Consider the following 19,393-nt stretch of genomic DNA (forward strand, 5'->3'; position numbering starts at 1 on the left):
GGCAGGATGAGTCAGGAGCGTCACAGTGCTGCGTCCCGGCACAGGCGCGCAATGACGTCATCACGCACGCCTGCGCCGGGATTTCACTACCGCATAGGCCTCAGGCCTACTAGGCCTGAAGCCTATGGCGGTGATCGGCGACGGGACAGGGAGCTATGTGCTCCCGTGCCCCGCCGCAGTATGTGGGCGTTCAGGTCAGCGTTGGGCCCCCCGTTGGGCTGCCGACCCGAACGTCCCTATTGTAATCCAGTTCCGCCACTGATGCTGAGGACACTCTGGTCTCTGGGGGGGGTTTGAACCCCCCTATCCCCCCCCTTATCTACGCCCCTGGATGTGAGAGGTAAATACTGGCTATGAGGGTGCACAAGGGTGGACCGACACAGTATGCGCGGATGCGGGAGATATTTTGGAGGCGGCAGGTGGTGGAAAGGGCTTAGATGTGCGGTTTAAAGGACAGGGCAGAATCCAAGGTTACCCCAAGGCAGCGGACTTGGTTGACCGGGGAGAGTGTGCAGCCATTAATCATGATAGATATGTCTGTTGGAGGGGAGCAAGATGGCGGAAAGATGATAAATTCTGTTTTATCCATATTAAGTTTTAGAAAGTGAGAGGAGGAGAAGAAGAAAGATATAGAAGATAGGCATTGTGGGATTTTGAATAGTAAGGTGGTGATGTCTGGACCAGAGAGGTAAGTTTGTGTGTCCTCGGCATAAAAGTGATACTGAAAGCCATGGGCATCTATGAGCTTTCTCAGGCGGAAGGTGTAGATAGAGAAGCGCAGGGGTCCTAGGACAGAGCCTTGCTGGACACCAACAGAGAGGAAGTGAGACAAGGAGGTGGTGTGAGAGTAGGAGACACTAAATGCCCGGTCTGTGAGGTATGATATTATCCAGGAGAGGGCCAGGCCTGTGATGCCAAAAGATGAGAGTTTGTAACAGAAGGGAATGGTCGATGGTGTTGAAGGCAGAGGACAGTCAGGGAGGAGGAGAGAGTAATGTTTTTTGGTTTTGGCCATTAGCAGGTCATTGGTGACTTTGCTAAGGGCAGTTTCAGTCAAGTGGTGGGGTCGGCTAATGAAGTTGCATCAGTAGAAAAGCTTTTTGTGGCAGTATCAGAATTAGATGTCCACTGACGGGCAAAGGGTTGCTTTCTATGATGATTGTCACGGCCACGGTTATGGTCGTGACTCCTTGGGAGCCGCATACAGTTGCCCGCGGTTGTGGTTGTTGTGTCAACCGCAGCTGAGGCATATTGTAGTTGGCCTCAGTGCGGTTGCCGCGGACAACAGCTATGTGTGCGGTTCCCGGGGAGTTGTGTGCGTGTGTGGATGCACTTTGTTTGTATGTCTGGTGTGCACTTGTTGTTGATTGGTGCGCTCGTACATCTTCCTTTCACTGTGGCTGCCCGTGGCAGCGTCTGGTATGTTGTACATGTGGTGGCAGTGTCCTGGCCTTCGGGCTGTCTTTCTGGACGGCTGCCACCCATGTCGTTGCCAGCGGCAACAGCCACAGTGTGATCTGTTGGACACTTCCCCTGTCTGTGACTTTCCCTTCTGTGGTGGTGGAAGGGTTAACTCCCTTCCCAGTGTGTGAGTGATGTCACTGGGTGTGTCTGACTGTGGGTGTGGCTTCCTGGCCTATAAAGCCTGAGTGTTTTGCATGGTTCAGTAGGTTGCTTCAGCCCTGCTAGCTGGAGCAGCCTCCTGTGTATTTGACCTGCCTGTGAGAGCCACCCCTGTGGTCATAAAATTATTGTTCTTGTTGATGTCTTTATGTTGGTGAGGTTGTATGTTCTTCTGTTGGGAGCTTTCTATGTTTTGGTGCAGCTAATGGTTCTGGATTCCTGTCTCTTGAGGGATCCAGTCAGCAAGGCTGTGGCAGGTTGGTAGAACTACCTAGTTCGCCTGCCATTTCCATTAGTCTGCTAGTGTTCCCCTTTACCCAACAGCTTGGCCATTGAGACTCCTGCTCCTCCGTGCCAAGGAGGAGTAGGTCGTCTACCCAGCTCCTAGCGCAGGGATCTGCGGAGGGTAAGATAGGGCTCCGAGGTTCCTGCGCATGGGTCCTCCTACCTTAAAGGTCGGCCCATGCTGGTTAGGAGTTAGGGTCAGGTTAGGGATGCTTTGAGGAGGTGACCTGCTCCCTATCCTGTGCTCATGGCCGAGTAGCCACTACAACACCTGGCATCTCACGGCTGAGGGTTTCCCCCATCCTCAGCCGTGACAATGATTCACATTTTCTGCTTCATAGAACAAATAGACGTTGTCTTGTCAGGCAAGAAACATCAGAGAACAAACATCCTGCAACCAGTGCTGGAAGAACACAAGCTGTTGTGGCAGCATTATGATCTGGGGAATGTTTTTCGTGGCATTCTCTGGACCCACTCATCAATGTGGAAGGCACTCTCAACCGATTTGGGGATGAATCCATCCTTGAAGATAATATACACCCATACATGCTGATTATCTTTCCTGGGACGAATAGGATCTTCGTCCAGCCCTATCCATGTCGTCCAGCCCTGTGTTCTCGAGGCAGCATAGAGGCTTACTGACTCTGCTCAGGACGCAGCACTCATGGGATGCTCTGCACAGGTGCTAAGTCACTGAGCAAACTTGGCACTTGAGCAATGAATCTTCTGCTGCTTCCCAAGCTCAGGAAGCAGCATGTGATCCACTGCGCATGCGCAGAGTCACTGAGTCTGCTGCAAAAGCACAGGGCTGAACGAGATGTCTAGGCCTGTCACTCACAGGGGAGGGGGGAGTACAGAAAGCACAGTGGGTGTTGCGCTAGTAGTGCTCCTAGCACTATGGCCAGCCCCCTGATGTTCAAAATACCTAACATAAAAATGTATACATATGTCGACACTTAATTAACCCTATAGAGTAAATTAATATATAGTTTTACTCAGCATGATCACCTCTGGCACGCAATATGTCTGGTTTAATAGGGTTGATCATGGTGACAGAGGCTCTTTAAACAAAATTTGTGATGACGCATTGTCTTGAATGCCATATTTTAGGTTTGCTCGGACAGTGATGTCTAGAGAAAAAGATACAAAGCAGAAGACTTACAGGGAAAACATAATAAAGAACAAGACTGTGCCTGTTTTGTAGCAGTGCTAAAGTTCCAAAAGTCTTCTCATAATAGTGTATACATGAAAAGGATGACAAGAATATGGCTCTTGAATGTAAGAATTAGTGACATCTTGTGGTCACCTGGTGTACTGCAGACAGTGTAGGAGTAATAATGGGAGTTAGAGCAACATCTTGTGGCCACTATTTATATTGAATTTGTTATAACATTTCTTAGCAATAACATGGACAAAAAAATATATGGTAAAAAGGACATATCACACTTAGGCTTCAGACACATGGCCACCATATTCGGGCTCTGCATTGCATGTAGCCACAAAGCTCCATTTGCTACTGATTTTACGACATGCAGTATTCTAAATTCAGAAACATTGGGGGTCATTTATTAAGACCGGCGTCTTAAACCCCTATATCTGGCGGTGGATCCGCCGAAGTTATGAACAGGTGTAGGCTTCTACATAACGTCGGCGCATCCAGCACCAGTCTAAAGCTAAGCCAGCTCCCTTGCTGTCTTACATCTAGACCATTTTCCAAGACTAAAATAGCAGTAGAATATGATGAATGAGACGGGCCCGTCCAATTCCCCGCCGCGCACACTTTTTTTTAGATCTGGCGTGAGCAGGGAAATCTCACAATGTGCGCCAGCAATATGCCTAATATAGAAGTATTTCTGGGTACTAAATGACCCCTATTGTTTCTAGAGAAGACTATTGTCATGTCATGCTATGCAGTATCATACGACAGAACATGGCATCTAGTGCCACAGGGTACTCTGTATGGACACCGAGTCATTCCCCACTACCCAGCATTACAGGCGTGTATTTGCTAACTGTCCCAAATTTACAGGGACGGTCACGGCAAAGTGGCCATTCCTGGGCAAGTATAGGGTGATTCTGGGGGTGGATCTTAAATGCCCTGAATTTACCAACTAAGGTATGCAGGTGGCTGTTTTTAGCTGTAAGTAGAGCTGGTATAAATGTGCTACTACAAAAATACATATCAAGCCTCAATGTCCTTTTTACCTCTTGAATGATATAAAAAATGTAAAAAACAAAACCCCACACTGTCTGTGCCAACCCAAGCCACTTACAGGGGAGTATTTTATCGTCCCTGTACACCAGTAAACTTGCAAAGTTTGGCGCATTCCCCGTTTGTGCAGAAATGTTCCAACATTTCCAGGGTTTGCGCCTACTCGAGTCCCCTAGCACATTTATCTCAATCTACACCAGGATACCGACAGAAGGATCATTGCCGATGCAAGGATTTTTGCCGCCCTAGGCAAGATAAAAATTGCCGCCCTCCCCCCCTTATCAGATGATCTGCCCATATCATGACATCACATATGTTCCACCCCTTTCTCAGAGAGAAAAGAGAGTTATATGTTGCAATAAAGCCCCCTATTAGGAATGGTGGAGAGTAACTACCATAACTTAAGCCATAGCTAAAGAAACAAGTCTAGGGCGAAAAACAATATGCCCCCCCCCCCCCCCATGACACTTGATGACTTTTACAGAAGAAACTGTATATTGTGGGGCACGGTGTATAACATAAACATATTTCATATGAAAACTTACAGTTACTTGGCTTGACCCAGGGGCGTAGCTAAAAGCTCATGGGCCCTGGTGCAAGAGTTCAGCTTGGGCCCCCCTTCCCTCAGTGCTTGTTGGCAAGGGTCAGGGAAGCACATAGCCTTTCTGCTGCCTGAGGCAAACATTAAAAGGGCACCCCTCATGCCAAATTTTTAACCTAACTCCTTCCCTCCAGCCAGAGGTGTAAATTGACCAGTATGCACTTTCTATAATGCCAGTGTCTCCTGGGCCCGGTAGCGACTGCTACCTCTGCACCCCCTATAGCTACGCCTCTGGCTTGACCCTTGGGGATCTCAGACACCACTTCCACACTTGGCCGGGAGCTCGGTGGAGCTGATGAGGTGTTTTATCCTAATGAGAAAGATTTCATAATAAGGATTTGGAGAAGGGGCAGAGGGATAGCAGAGCAGGGAGAGGCTGGTGCTGCTATTAGGGGGCTCATACCATGGGGGAGTAATAAAGGCCACCATAATGCCCCCCCAGTAGAAATAATTCTCCTTATAATGTGACAGTGCAAAAAATACCCCCTTCTAATGCCCCCAGTTGAGCTAATGTCCCCATAGTGCCCCCATAATGTGCCAGTATAAAATACTCCTATATAGTGCCCCTAGTAAATGCCCCCATAGTGCTCCTCTCCCACCTTCCCCATAGTACCCACCATAATGTGTCCCAGTATAAAATGCCCCTATACAGAGCCCCCATATAAAATAGCAGTTCTTTGTGGCCTCAGTAGATGCCCCTATAGTGCCCACCAATAATGTGCCAGTAATAAGTGCCCCCATAAATGTCCCCCAATGTAATAAATGTCCCCCTCTCCCTCCCCTGCTTCAGCACAGCCATCTGCATCGCTGTCCTGAGGATGGCGATACAGATGACTGGAGATGAGCGCTTCCACAATGGAAGCGCTCATCTCCGTGCCCGTGTCCACAGTCCTGCCTATAGTTAGTTGCGCCGCCGGCTACTTAACAAACTGATTTTTTTTTACGTTTTTTTTTGCAGCTGCCTAGGTCGCCTTACAGGTGGCGCCGGCCCTGAGAAGGATACACCTCTCGCTGCCATAGATTTCAGTAAAAATGTTTGCACAGGGATATAACAAACACATAAATTACAGTTAATACAATAAAAAATGAACAGTGAAACAAAAGAAAGTATTTAAAGGGGTTGTCCGGGTTCAGAGCTGAACCCGGACATACCTCCATTTTCACCCCGGTAGCCCCCCTGACTTTAGCATCGCAGCAGTTCATGCTCCGATGCTCTCCTTTGCCCTGCGCTAAATCGCGCAGGGCCCGGCAGTGTGTTCAGTGACGTCACCGGCTATGATGGGCGGGCTTTAGCGCTGCCCTTCCGGGCTCCCTGAGTAGCCGGAAGAAGAGGCTTCAGCGCTCCTCCAAGAGACCTAGTACGTCACCGAGTCTAAGAAAAATGTCCTATAAGGGCTTCAGAAACATGTGGAAAAGGTAGGACATGGATGTATGTTATATGTATGTCTGTCTTGTACTAATGGAACAAAGTCCTCAATCCCGGACAACCCCCAAAATGCGGAATGTACACGGCTGGTATCCATGTTTTGCGGATCAGCAATTGGCGGACCTCAAAACATTCAACGGTTGTGTGCATGAGCCCTAATGAGAGGACTCCAGAAGAAGTTCTCTATGCATTTCATGATGGGTTTGTGGACACATAGTGGGTTTGGGGTGAGAATCAACATATACCGTAAATGACAGATCCGGAGTCAGTGGCAGGTGATCTATACATGTATTATTCCCGGATTGTGCTTGGTGAGAGATTCCCTTTAAATAAGAAAAAAAAATCCTCCACATAAAAAAGAAGTTATAACAATGGTTGAACACATAATTGAACTCATTGCAATTCATTTGGTGACGCAGCCAAAGGGTCCTGGTAATTAAAGAGTTAAATGGAAAAAGAGGAAGAAGAAAAAACGCGAACTAGGTTTGGCTCTGACAGGCTTCCGTAGCGCTGGTGATCAGAAGTGGAGAGGCCAGGCTGGTAGCTAAGCTACGGATTGTTTATCTCTCCTGCCCAGATGTAACGTGATCCGTATCCTACACCGGGCTCCGTAATATCAGGATCCATAGCTGAGGAACCCGGGCAAGTGACGTCAGTGAGTGCGCCCCTAATAGGAATGCCCCCATAGGTTTGTATGGAGCGTTAGCGTCATGTGTATAGTCCGACATTATAGGACTGGTTCCAATAGATGTGATCGATCACTAAATGGGCGTGGCCACGACCCCGTGACGGTGCCATGTACTGTGACAATCCCGGACCGGGCGCTGTGGTGTTACCATAGCAACAGACCGTGCCCTCCGGGCAGAGGGCAGTGGGCACCTGGGGGCAATGTATTAAGTGATTCAGCCAGGGGTACATGGGCAGGAAAGTCTGCGAGTGAGGTGCATGTCTCCTGCCACTTCCATTAAAGTCAGTGGAGTAATATCCGCATGCAACAGAAAAAGCGCTGCCCGCTACTGTCGCATTGACATACATTACATAAAATGTTGCGCAATGGTCTTGTCGCTGTATAGCCCTACCATTAAAGTCGCAGATTTTTTCACGTGCCATTTTGGCGACAAAATCTGTGACTTTTCCCCCTTGCTCGACACTTTTCAGAGGGGGCGAGAATCGGTGTAGGGAGCGGGCGCCGCAGCAGGACTGGCACATTTATCTTTAGAATACAGACTGGCTCACCGCAAGCAGAAGGATGCGAGAAATCTACGAGAGCTGCAAGGGGGTACAGACTAGCGAAAACGGCCTTGAGAAATCTCCCACACCGTGTATGTTCTGCAGCTCACAGGGTGTATGTCCTGTATGTTCTGCAGCTCGCAGGGTGTATGTCCTGTATGTTCTGCAGATCGCAGGGTGTATGTCCTGTATGTTCTGCAGATCGCAGGGTGTATGTCCTGTATGTTCTGCAGCTCACAGGGTGTATGTCCTGTATGTTCTGCAGCTCGCAGGGTGTATGTCCTGTATGTTCTGCAGATCGCAGGGTGTATGTCCTGTATGTTCTGCAGATCGCAGGGTGTATGTCCTGTATGTTCTGCAGCTCACAGGGTGTATGTTCTGCAGCTCACAGGGTGTATGTCCTGTATGTTCTGCAGCTCACAGGGTGTATGTTCTGCAGCTCACAGGGTGTATGTCCTGTATGTTCTGCAGCTCACAGGGTGTATGTTCTGCAGCTCACAGGGTGTATGTCCTGTATGTTCTGCAGCTCACAGGATGTATGTCCTGTATGTTCTGCAGCTCACAGGGTGTATGTCCTGTATGTTCTGCAGCTCACAGGGTGTATGTCCTGTATGTTCTGCAGCTCGCAGGGTGTATGTCCTGTATGTTCTGCAGCTCGCAGGGTGTATGTCCTGTATGTTCTGCAGCTCGCAGGGTGTATGTTCTGCAGCTCACAGGGTGTATGTTCTGCAGCTCACAGGGTGTATGTCCTGTATGTTCTGCAGCTCACAGGGTGTATGTTCTGCAGCTCACAGGGTGTATGTCCTGTATGTTCTGCAGCTCACAGGGTGTATGTTCTGCAGCTCACAGGGTGTATGTCCTGTATGTTCTGCAGCTCACAGGATGTATGTCCTGTATGTTCTGCAGCTCGCAGGGTGTATGTCCTGTATGTTCTGCAGCTCGCAGGGTGTATGTCCTGTATGTTCTGCAGCTCGCAGGGTGTATGTCCTGTATGTTCTGCAGCTCGCAGGGTGTATGTTCTGCAGCTCACAGGGTGTATGTCCTGTATGTTCTGCAGCTCGCAGGGTGTATGTCCTGTATGTTCTGCAGCTCGCAGGGTGTATGTCCTGTATGTTCTGCAGCTCGCAGGGTGTATGTCCTGTATGTTCTGCAGCTCGCAGGGTGTATGTCCTGTATGTTCTGCAGCTCGCAGGGTGTATGTTCTGCAGCTCACAGGGTGCATGTCCTGTATGTTCTGCAGCTCACAGGGTGTATGTTCTGCAGCTCACAGGGTGTATGTTCTGCAGCTCACAGGGTGTATGTTCTGCAGCTCACAGGGTGTATGTTCTGCAGCTCACAGGGTGTATGTTCTGCAGCTCACAGGGTGTATGTTCTACAGCTCACAGGGTGTATGTCCTGTATGTTCTGCAGCTCGCAGGGTGTATGTCCTGTCTGTTCTGCAGCTCACAGGGTGTATGTTCTGCAGCTCACAGGGTGCATGTCCTGTATGTTCTGCAGCTCACAGGGTGTATGTTCTGCAGCTCACAGGGTGTATGTTCTGCAGCTCACAGGGTGTATGTTCTGCAGCTCACAGGGTGTATGTTCTGCAGCTCACAGGGTGTATGTTCTGCAGCTCACAGGGTGCATGTTCTGCAGCTCACAGGGTGCATGTCCTGTATGTTCTGCAGCTCACAGGGTGTATGTCCTGTATGTTCTGCAGCTCGCAGGGTGTATGTTCTGCAGCTCACAGGGTGTATGTCCTGTATGTTCTGCAGCTCGCAGGGTGTATGTCCTGTATGTTCTGCAGCTCGCAGGGTGTATGTTCTGCAGCTCACAGGGTGCATGTCCTGTATGTTCTGCAGCTCACAGGGTGTATGTTCTGCAGCTCACAGGGTGTATGTCCTGTATGTTCTGCAGCTCGCAGGGTGTATGTCCTGTATGTTCTGCAGCTCGCAGGGTGTATGTCCTGTATGTTCTGCAGCTCGCAGGGTGTATGTCCTGTATGTTCTGCAGCTCGCAGGGTGTATGTCCTGTATGTTCTGCAGCTCGCAGGGTGTATGTTCTGCAGCTCACAGGGTGCATGTCCTGTATGTTCTGCAGCTCACAGGGTGTATGTTCTGCAGCTCACAGGGTGTATGTCCTGTATGTTCTGCAGCTCACAGGATGTATGTCCTGTATGTTCTGCAGCTCACAGGGTGTATGTCCTGTATGTTCTGCAGCTCACAGGGTGTATGTCCTGTATGTTCTGCAGCTCGCAGGGTGTATGTCCTGTATGTTCTGCAGCTCGCAGGGTGTATGTCCTGTATGTTCTGCAGCTCGCAGGGTGTATGTCCTGTATGTTCTGCAGCTCGCAGGGTGTATGTTCTGCAGCTCACAGGGTGTATGTCCTGTATGTTCTGCAGCTCACAGGGTGTATGTTCTGCAGCTCACAGGGTGTATGTCCTGTATGTTCTGCAGCTCACAGGGTGTATGTTCTGCAGCTCACAGGGTGTATGTCCTGTATGTTCTGCAGCTCACAGGATGTATGTCCTGTATGTTCTGCAGCTCGCAGGGTGTATGTCCTGTATGTTCTGCAGCTCGCAGGGTGTATGTCCTGTATGTTCTGCAGCTCGCAGGGTGTATGTCCTGTATGTTCTGCAGCTCGCAGGGTGTATGTTCTGCAGCTCACAGGGTGTATGTCCTGTATGTTCTGCAGCTCGCAGGGTGTATGTCCTGTATGTTCTGCAGCTCGCAGGGTGTATGTCCTGTATGTTCTGCAGCTCGCAGGGTGTATGTCCTGTATGTTCTGCAGCTCGCAGGGTGTATGTCCTGTATGTTCTGCAGCTCGCAGGGTGTATGTTCTGCAGCTCACAGGGTGCATGTCCTGTATGTTCTGCAGCTCACAGGGTGTATGTTCTGCAGCTCACAGGGTGTATGTTCTGCAGCTCACAGGGTGTATGTTCTGCAGCTCACAGGGTGTATGTTCTGCAGCTCACAGGGTGTATGTTCTGCAGCTCACAGGGTGTATGTCCTGTATGTTCTGCAGCTCGCAGGGTGTATGTCCTGTATGTTCTGCAGCTCACAGGGTGTATGTTCTGCAGCTCACAGGGTGCATGTCCTGTATGTTCTGCAGCTCACAGGGTGTATGTTCTGCAGCTCACAGGGTGTATGTTCTGCAGCTCACAGGGTGTATGTTCTGCAGCTCACAGGGTGTATGTTCTGCAGCTCACAGGGTGTATGTTCTGCAGCTCACAGGGTGCATGTTCTGCAGCTCACAGGGTGCATGTCCTGTATGTTCTGCAGCTCACAGGGTGTATGTCCTGTATGTTCTGCAGCTCGCAGGGTGTATGTTCTGCAGCTCACAAGGTGTATGTCCTGTATGTTCTGCAGCTCGCAGGGTGTATGTCCTGTATGTTCTGCAGCTCGCAGGGTGTATGTTCTGCAGCTCACAGGGTGCATGTCCTGTATGTTCTGCAGCTCACAGGGTGTATGTTCTGCAGCTCACAGGGTGTATGTCCTGTATGTTCTGCAGCTCGCAGGGTGTATGTCCTGTATGTTCTGCAGCTCGCAGGGTGTATGTCCTGTATGTTCTGCAGCTCGCAGGGTGTATGTCCTGTATGTTCTGCAGCTCGCAGGGTGTATGTCCTGTATGTTCTGCAGCTCACAGGGTGTATGTCCTGTATGTTCTGCAGCTCGCAGGGTGTATGTTCTGCAGCTCACAGGGTGTATGTTCTGCAGCTCACAGGGTGCATGTCCTGTATGTTCTGCAGCTCACAGGGTGTATGTTCTGCAGCTCACAGGGTGTATGTTCTGCAGCTCACCGGGTGTATGTCCTGCAGCTCACCGGGTGTATGTCCTGTATGTTCTGCAGCTCACAGGGTGTATGTCCTGTATGTTCTGCAGCTCACAGGGTGTATGTTCTGCAGCTCACAGGGTGTATGTTCTGCAGCTCACAGGGTGCATGTTCTGCAGCTCACAGGGTGCATGTCCTGTATGTTCTGCAGCTCACAGGGTGTATGTCCTGTATGTTCTGCAGCTCACAGGGTGCATGTTCTGCAGCTCACAGGGTGTATGTTCTGCAGCTCACAGGGTGCATGTCCTGTATGTTCTGCAGCTCACAGGGTGTATGTTCTGCAGCTCACAGGGTGTATGTTCTGCAGCTCACAGGGTGCATGTTCTGCAGCTCACAGGGTGCATGTCCTGTATGTTCTGCAGCTCACAGGGTGTATGTCCTGTATGTTCTGCAGCTCACAGGGTGCATGTTCTGCAGCTCACAGGGTGTATGTTCTGCAGCTCACAGGGTGCATGTCCTGTATGTTCTGCAGCTCACAGGGTGCATGTTCTGCAGCTCACCGGGTGTATGTCCTGTATGTACTGCACTATGGAATTGCTGACTCCGCCTACTTGAGTTGTCCCCGCCTCCTTATTTTGGTTTCACCTCCCTTCAGTTACTTAGCATAAAGAATACATATTGTTGTGTCCCTGGACAATGGGGCACAAAATGAGTGTTTTTTCATTATTTTTTACTAATATGACCACAATATAAAAAATATAATAGTAATGTCAGGGCAAACCATGGCATATCTAGGCCCTGTGAGAAGAAATAATAACTGTTAACCCATTCCGTAATAGACGGTGGCTGGGATACGCCCAGTGCTGCGCGGCCATATGACCCCAGCAGCATCATGTGGTATTGCAGGTTACAGATCCCAACCGCAGCATGCAGCATTATTACTGGCTTTCTAATGGAAGCTGTGGAGACTAGGTGAAGCCCTCACAGTCTAATATAGAGTTTTCTCCATTCAATCTGCAGTTGTATTAGTGGCTGAAGGCTGGGACGTGTATGATGGCAAGCTTCTCGGCCGAGGAGGAGGTCTCCCTCCAGTCCATGGTTAGGCAGTTACTACAGAGTGTGACAGAAAAGCTCGCTAGTGCCCCATCAGCCGAGTGTGCGGAGGAGATCCTGCTTCATCTGGAGGAGACCGACGAGCACTTTCACAAGTAATTAAGACTATCTGTACTTTACATGGAAGTTGTCGTAGAATGCGGATTTTCACACATCACTTGTGCGTTACGTGAGAATTGAAGCATGTTCTATATTCCGCGTTTTTCACGCAGCCCTGGCCCCATAGAAGTGAATGGGGCTTCAGTGAAAAACGCATTGCATCCGGAGGTAACCTGGAGGTAACCTGGATGCAATTTGTTTTACTGATGGTTGCTAGGAGATTTAGTCTGTAAACCTTCAGTTTTTTTACGCGTGTGAAAAAACGCATCAAAACACATTTCACCAGCGTCTACAAAACTGAACAACTGAACGCAATCACAGACAAAACTGACTGAACTTGCTTGCAAAATGGTGCGAGTTCCACTGAACGCATCCGGAGCCTATCCATATCATTTGTGTAAAAGAGGCTTAAGGCTAAGGCGAGTGCAAAACATTGTAATGCGTTTTGCACGCGCGTGAGAAAAATCGCGCATGTTTGGTACCCAAACCTGAACTTCTTCACAGAAGTTCGGGCTTGGGATTGATGTTCTGTAGATTCTATTATTTTCCCTTATAACATGGTTATAAGGGAAAATAATAGCATCCTGAATACAGAATGCATAGTACAATAGCGCTGGAGGGGTTAAAAAAAATAAAAAATAATTTAACTCACCTTAATCCACTTGATCGCGCAGCCCGGCATCTCTTCTGTCTTCTTTGCTGTGTGCAGTAACAGGACCTGTGGTGACGTCACTCCGGTCATCACATGGTCCGTCACATGATCTTTTACCATGGTGATGGATCATGTGATGACCGGAGTGACGTCACCACAGGTCCTGTTACTGCACACAGCAAAGAAGAAGACAGAAGAGATGCCAGGCTGCGCGAGCAAGTGGATTAAGGTGAGTTAAATTATTTATTTATTTTTTAACCCCTCCAGCGCTATTTTACTATGCATTCTGTATTCAGAATGCTATTATTTTCCCTTATAACCATGTTATAAGGGAAAATAATAATGATCCGGTCTCCATCCCGATCGTCATCTAGCAACCGTGCGTGAAAATCGCACCGCATCCGCACTTGCTTGCGGATGCTTGTGATTTTCACGCAACCCCATTCATTTCTATGGGGCCTGCGTTACGTGAAAAACACACAAAGTAGAGCATGCTGCGATTTTCACGCAATGCACAAGTGATGCGTGAAAATCACCGCTCGTGTGCACAGCCCCATAGAAATGAATAGGTCAGGATTCAGTCCGTGTGAAAGGGGCCTAAAGGCTCATGCACACGAACATATTTTCTTTCCGTGTCCGTTCCGTTTCTTTGCTGACCGTATGTGGAAACATTCATTTCAATGGGTCTGCAGAAAAAAAAAGAAAGTTGCTCCGTGTGCATTCCGTTTCCGTATGTCCGTTCCGCAAAAAAAATAGAACATGTCCTATTATTATCCGCATTACGGACAAGGATAGGATTGTTCTATTAGGGACCAGCTGTTCTGTTCCGCAAAATACGGAATGCATACGGACGTCATCCGTATTTTTTGCGGACCACAAAATACATACGGTCGTATGCAAGAGGACTTAGGCAGAGTTCACATCTGCGTTGAGCTCTCCGTTCTTCTAAGGCTAGTTTCACACTAGCGCTTTTAGAATCCGACATTGCCGGATGCTACAGTGCCACCATCCGGCCTCATTTACTATAATGGAGATCCATCCTGGCAAATATGCCAAGAATTAGCCGGACATAAACTTCTGCTCGCAGTTTCGTACGGTCGATTCTCGGCATGTTTGCCAGATTGTGGCGATCTCTGCCAGTCCCCTTGATAGTTAATGAGTCTGGCATGTATCAGGTAGCCTCCGCCGATGCAGGATCCAGAGAAAATACAGGAAAAGTAACAGATCTGTCTGTTTTGAGCATCAGTTCTGATCAGTTTGAGTCACGTCCATCAGAAATCAGTTCTTTTTGACGGGAGAAAAAGTGCCACATACTGATCACAACTGATGCCCAAAGTAAGGCCTCATGCACACGAACGTATTTTGTTTCCGTGTCCATTCTGTTTGTTTTTTTTGCGGATAGGATGCAGACCCATTCATTTCAATGGGTCTGCAAAAAATGCGAACAGCACCACCGTGTACTGTCCACATCAGTATGTCCGTTCCGTAGCCCCGCAAAAAAAAATTGAACATGTCCTATTCTTGTCCGTTATAGGCATTGTTACAATGGATCTGCCAAAAAAAAAAAAAAAAACAATGGCATACGTTTTTTTTGCAGATCCACAATTTGCGGACCGCAAAACACATACGGTCGTGTGCATGTAACCTAAGACAGATCAGTTGTTTTTCTAACCCATCAGCAGAATGGAAAGCTGAACGCAGATGTGAATGAGCCCTCAGAGCTTAGTGTTCAAGATCAGTGAATGGAATGAGAGCAAAAAATGTCCAGATCTGATTGTTTTCTACACTTGGACGCAGTCAGTAATCGGTGAGCCGCAGCCTGGACTTCATACCCCTCACCTGCGCTCATGTTTTGTAGAGAACAGAAGTTTGCATTGCCAATGTGAGGAGGCCTAGGATTTGGTAGACTAGATCAGTGTAGCACAGGTATGCTCCCTTTGACAGCTAGCATGGATTTTAAAAATGGTGAGGGATTGAAATGGGTTTTCCTTGTATAAGAAATGTACCATATTCCCGTGTATAGAATAGTGTCTTCCCTTAGGTCAGTGATGGCGAACCTATGGCACGGGTGCCAGAGGCGGCACTCAGAGCCCTCTCTGTGGGCACCCGCACCCTGGAGAAAGTCTATGGTGTACCAATATGCCTTAGACTTTTCCTGCCATTCATCATGCAGGACATGCTATGAACAGCACAGGCAGCACATTGAATGTAGAAAGGGTTATTATAGCTAAATGATAAAGTACATGGAAGATATAGGATATTGGTATTCAGGTTAAATTGCTGTGTTGGCATTTTGCGATAAATAAGTGGGTTTTGGTTTGCAGTTTGGGCACTCGGCCTCTAAGAGGTTCACCATCACTGCCTTAGGTTATTCTACAGGTCCTTCTCATAAAATTAGCATATTGTGATAAAGTTCATTATTTTCTGTAATGTACTGATAAACATTAGACCTACATATATTTTAGATTCATTACACACCAACTGAAGTAGTTCAAGCCTTTTATTGTTTTAATATTGATGATTTTGGCATACAGCTCATGAAAACCCAAATTTCCTATCTCAAAAAATTAGCATATTTCATCCGACCAATAAAAGAAAAGTGTTTTTAATACAAAAAAAGTCAACCTTCAAATAATGATGTTCAGTTATGCACTCAATACTTGGTCGGGAATCCTTTTGCAGAAATGACTGCTTCAATGCGGCGTGGCGTGGAGGCAATCAGCCTGTGGCACTGCTGAGGTGTTATGGAGGCCCAGGATGCTTCGATAACGGCCTTAAGCTCATCCAGAGTGTTGGGTCTTGCATCTCTCAACTTTCTCTTCCCAATATCCCACAGATTCTCTATGGGGTTCAGGTCAGGAGAGTTGGCAGGCCAATTGAGCACAGTAATACCATGGTCAGTAAACCATTTACCAGTGGTTTTGCACTGTGAGCAGGTGCCAGGTCATGCTGAAAAATGAAATCTTCATCTCCATAAAGCTTTTCAGCAGATTGAAGCATGAAGTGCTCCAAAATCTCCTGATAGCTAGCTGCATTGACCCTGCCCTTGATAAAACACAGTGGACCAACACCAGCAGCTGACATGGTACCCCAGACCATCACTGACTGTGGGTACTTGACACTGGACTTCAAGCATTTTGGCATTTCCCTCTCCCCAGTCTTCCTCCAGACTCTGGCACCTTGATTTCCGAATGACATTCAACAGTCCAGTGCTGCTTCTCTGTAGCCCAGGTCAGGCGCTTCTGCCGCTGTTTCTGGTTCAAAAGTGGCTTGACCTGGGGAATGCGGCACCTGTAGCCCATTTCCTGCACACGCCTGTACACGGGGGCTCTGGATGTTTCTACTCCAGACTCAGTCCACTGCTTCCGCAGGTCCCCCAAGGTCTGGAATCGGTCCTTCTCCACAATCTTCCTCAGGGTCCGGTCACCTCTTCTCGTTGTGCAGCATTTTCTGCCACACTTTTTCTTTCCCACAGACTTCCCACTGAGGTGCCTTGATACAGCTCTCTGGGAACAGCCTATTCGTTCAGAAATTTCTTTCTGTGTCTTACCCTCTTGCTTGAGGGTGTCAATGATGGCCTTCTGGAAAGCAGTCAGGTCGGCAGACTTACCCATGATTGCGGTTTTGAGTAATGAACCAGGCTGGGAGTTTTTAAAAGCCTCAGGAATCTTTTGCAGGTGTTTAGAGTTAATTAGTTGATTCAGATGATTAGGTTAATAGCTCGTTTAGAGAACCTTTTCATGATATGCTAATTTTTTGAGATAGGAAATTTGGGTTTTCATGAGCTGTATGCCAAAATCATCAATATTAAAACAATAAAAGTCTTGAACTACTTCAGTTGGTGTGTAATGAATCTAAAATATATGAAAGTCTAATGTTTATCAGTACATTACAGAAAATAATGAACTTTATCACAATATGCTAATTTTTTGAGAAGGACCTGTATACAGCGAAAACCCAAGGGTGTTGACGCATTCTATCCCAATTTGTGCCAAAAGGTCACCCTCTTGGCATCCACCGTTCCTCTCTCTAACTGGCCAATAGGGATCATGTGAATGGCTGCCACTTTACGACTTGCTTACAAACGCTTTCTGTCAGTTCACATCATGTTTTTCAAATCCGTATACTGTATACATTAAACGGATGCACCAGACCGATGCCGTACAGTGGCATCCGTTAACCATAGAGTTCCATTGTAAATTTTACTGGAGTCTGCAGGATACAAGAACGTGGTGTGCTGCGTTTATGTATCCCTTTTTTTTTCCCAATGTATACGTCATACGGAGGCATAAAAGGTGATGTGAACCCAGCCTCATGCACACGACTATGTTTTTCATCCTTTCATCTTTTGCTATCTGCATTTTTTGGGGACAGCACACTTCCCTGTATATTTTGAAGGCGCCATGCACACTTCCGTATTTTGGGCGGATCCGCGTGGCCATTCAACAAATTATAGAACACGTCCTATTCTGGTCTGTATTGCAGACTAGAATAGTAATCTCTATTGATGGGAATGAGAAAAATACGGCGTGCATATGGAAGGTATCTGTATTTGGTGGATCCATGGTTGGCAGACCAAAATACGGACACAACGGTGTGCATGACACATTAGACAAGTGAACAAGAATAGGAACCCCCTGGCCTTGATCAGTAGCGCTCCATATTCCCTTAGGCTACATGCACACGATCGTATGTGTTTTGCAGTCTGCATGGCATCCGTTTTTTTTTGGGCGAATCCATTGTAATAATGCCTATCCTTGTCCGCAAACTAGAAAAAAATAGGACATGCACAATTTTTTTTGCGGAGCAACAGAACGGACATACTGATGCGGACATTGAAATGAATGGGTCCGCATCATATCCGCAAAAAAAACGGAACGGACACGGAAACAAATTACAGTCGCGTGCATGAGGCCTTACAGACGTGTGATCTGTCAGCGCACCTGGCGCATGTTGCCCTACAAATTCAGACTGGAGCACCGCTGAGTAGTGTTGAGCGAACTTGTGTTTTAAGGCCTCTTTCACACTTGCGTTGTCCGGATCCAGCGTGTACTCCACTTGCCGGAATTACACGCCGCATCCGGAAAAACGCAAGTGTACTGAAAGCATTTGAAGACGGATCCGTCTTCAAAATGCTTTCAGTGTTACTATGGCACCCAGGACGCTATTAAAGTCCTGGTTGCCATAGTAGGATCGGGGTGCGGGGGAGCGGTATACTTACAGTCCGCGCGGCTCCCGGGGCGCTTCAGAATGACGTCAGAGCGCCCCATGCGCATGGATGACGCGCCATGCCTTCACGTCATCCATGCGCGTGGGGCGCCCTGACGTCACTCTGGAGCGCCCCGGACGGTAAGTATGCTGCTCCCCCGCTCCCCACTACACTTTACCATGGCTGCCAGGACTTTAGCGTCCCGGCAGCCATGGTAACCACTCTAAAAAAGCTAAACGTCGGATCCGGCAATGCGCCGAAACGACGTTTAGCTTAAGGCCGGATCCGGATTAATGCCTTTCAATGGGCATTCATTCCGGATCCGGCCTTGCGGCAAGTTTTCAGGATTTTTGGCCGGAGCAAAAAGCGCATCATGCTGCGGTATTTTCTCCGGCCAAAAAAACATTCCGTTCCGGAACTAAAGACATCCTGATGCATCCTGAACGGATTTCACTCCATTCAGAATGCATTTGGATAATCCTGATCAGGATTCTTCCGGCATAGAGCCCCGACGACAGAACTGTATGCTGGAAGACAATAACGCAAGTGTGAAAGAGAAAGTTCTGGTTCGGGTTATCAAAGAATCGTGTTATGGATTCCGCTACCACGGACCATAACTTGGTCCGGGTAGCGGAATCCATAGCGCGATTCTTCGATAACCTGATCCCGAACTTTAGACGCCGAACTTAAAACACAAGTTTGCTCAACACTACCGCTGAGCAGTGAGCTCCTCTCAATACTTCTCCTCTGTAGTGTTTATTTACCTGTAATGATCCGTAATTAACATACAACCTAGGATCCTTCTGGTGTATTCACATGGGCTGGTAGTTTTTTTTGTTTTTTTTTTAAACCTGGAACTGCCGCGTTTTTGCGATGCCACAATGCCCTTTAGGCACATCGATGGTATTATACCCTTTCTTAGAATCAGCTTCTCATTCTCAGATTTCCCTAAAATGCATTGAAAAAGGAGATATTGTAGTACTAATGTATTTTATTCCTCAGCTACGAGCTGGTGAAGTACCTGAGACATTACATCAAGAGCTCCCTGGGATCAGTGATTGATGATGAGACGGAGAGTTGCCCCATCACCCAGGCTCCAGGAGAGGGATCTGGATATTATGACACGCTGGTACAACGTGTTACCAAACGGACTCGAGAATCCAAGGAGTGAGTCGTTGATGTGACCTGCTAG

The 19,393-nt window shown here is 48.0% G+C and overlaps 1 protein-coding gene across 2 annotated transcripts in view; it reads left to right on the forward strand.

The window, feature by feature from the left end:
• Positions 1 to 6,665: 6,665 nt before the first annotated feature.
• Positions 6,666 to 19,393, forward strand: part of TBC1D32 (TBC1 domain family member 32) — a 64,618-nt gene continuing 51,890 nt past the window's right edge. The window contains exons 1-3 of one of the 2 annotated variants that reach the window (XM_044287281.1): positions 6,666 to 6,835; positions 12,149 to 12,336; positions 19,204 to 19,368. In XM_044287281.1, the coding sequence (XP_044143216.1) occupies positions 12,179 to 12,336; positions 19,204 to 19,368 (323 nt within the window). In that variant the 5' untranslated portion in view covers positions 6,666 to 6,835; positions 12,149 to 12,178. The remainder of the gene's footprint in view (positions 6,836 to 12,148; positions 12,337 to 19,203; positions 19,369 to 19,393) is intronic. The other variant, XM_044287282.1, reaches the window with a different exon arrangement.

The sequence above is a fragment of the Bufo gargarizans genome, chromosome 3 (genome assembly GCF_014858855.1).
Source record: "Bufo gargarizans isolate SCDJY-AF-19 chromosome 3, ASM1485885v1, whole genome shotgun sequence".
Lineage (NCBI taxonomy): Eukaryota > Metazoa > Chordata > Amphibia > Anura > Bufonidae > Bufo > Bufo gargarizans.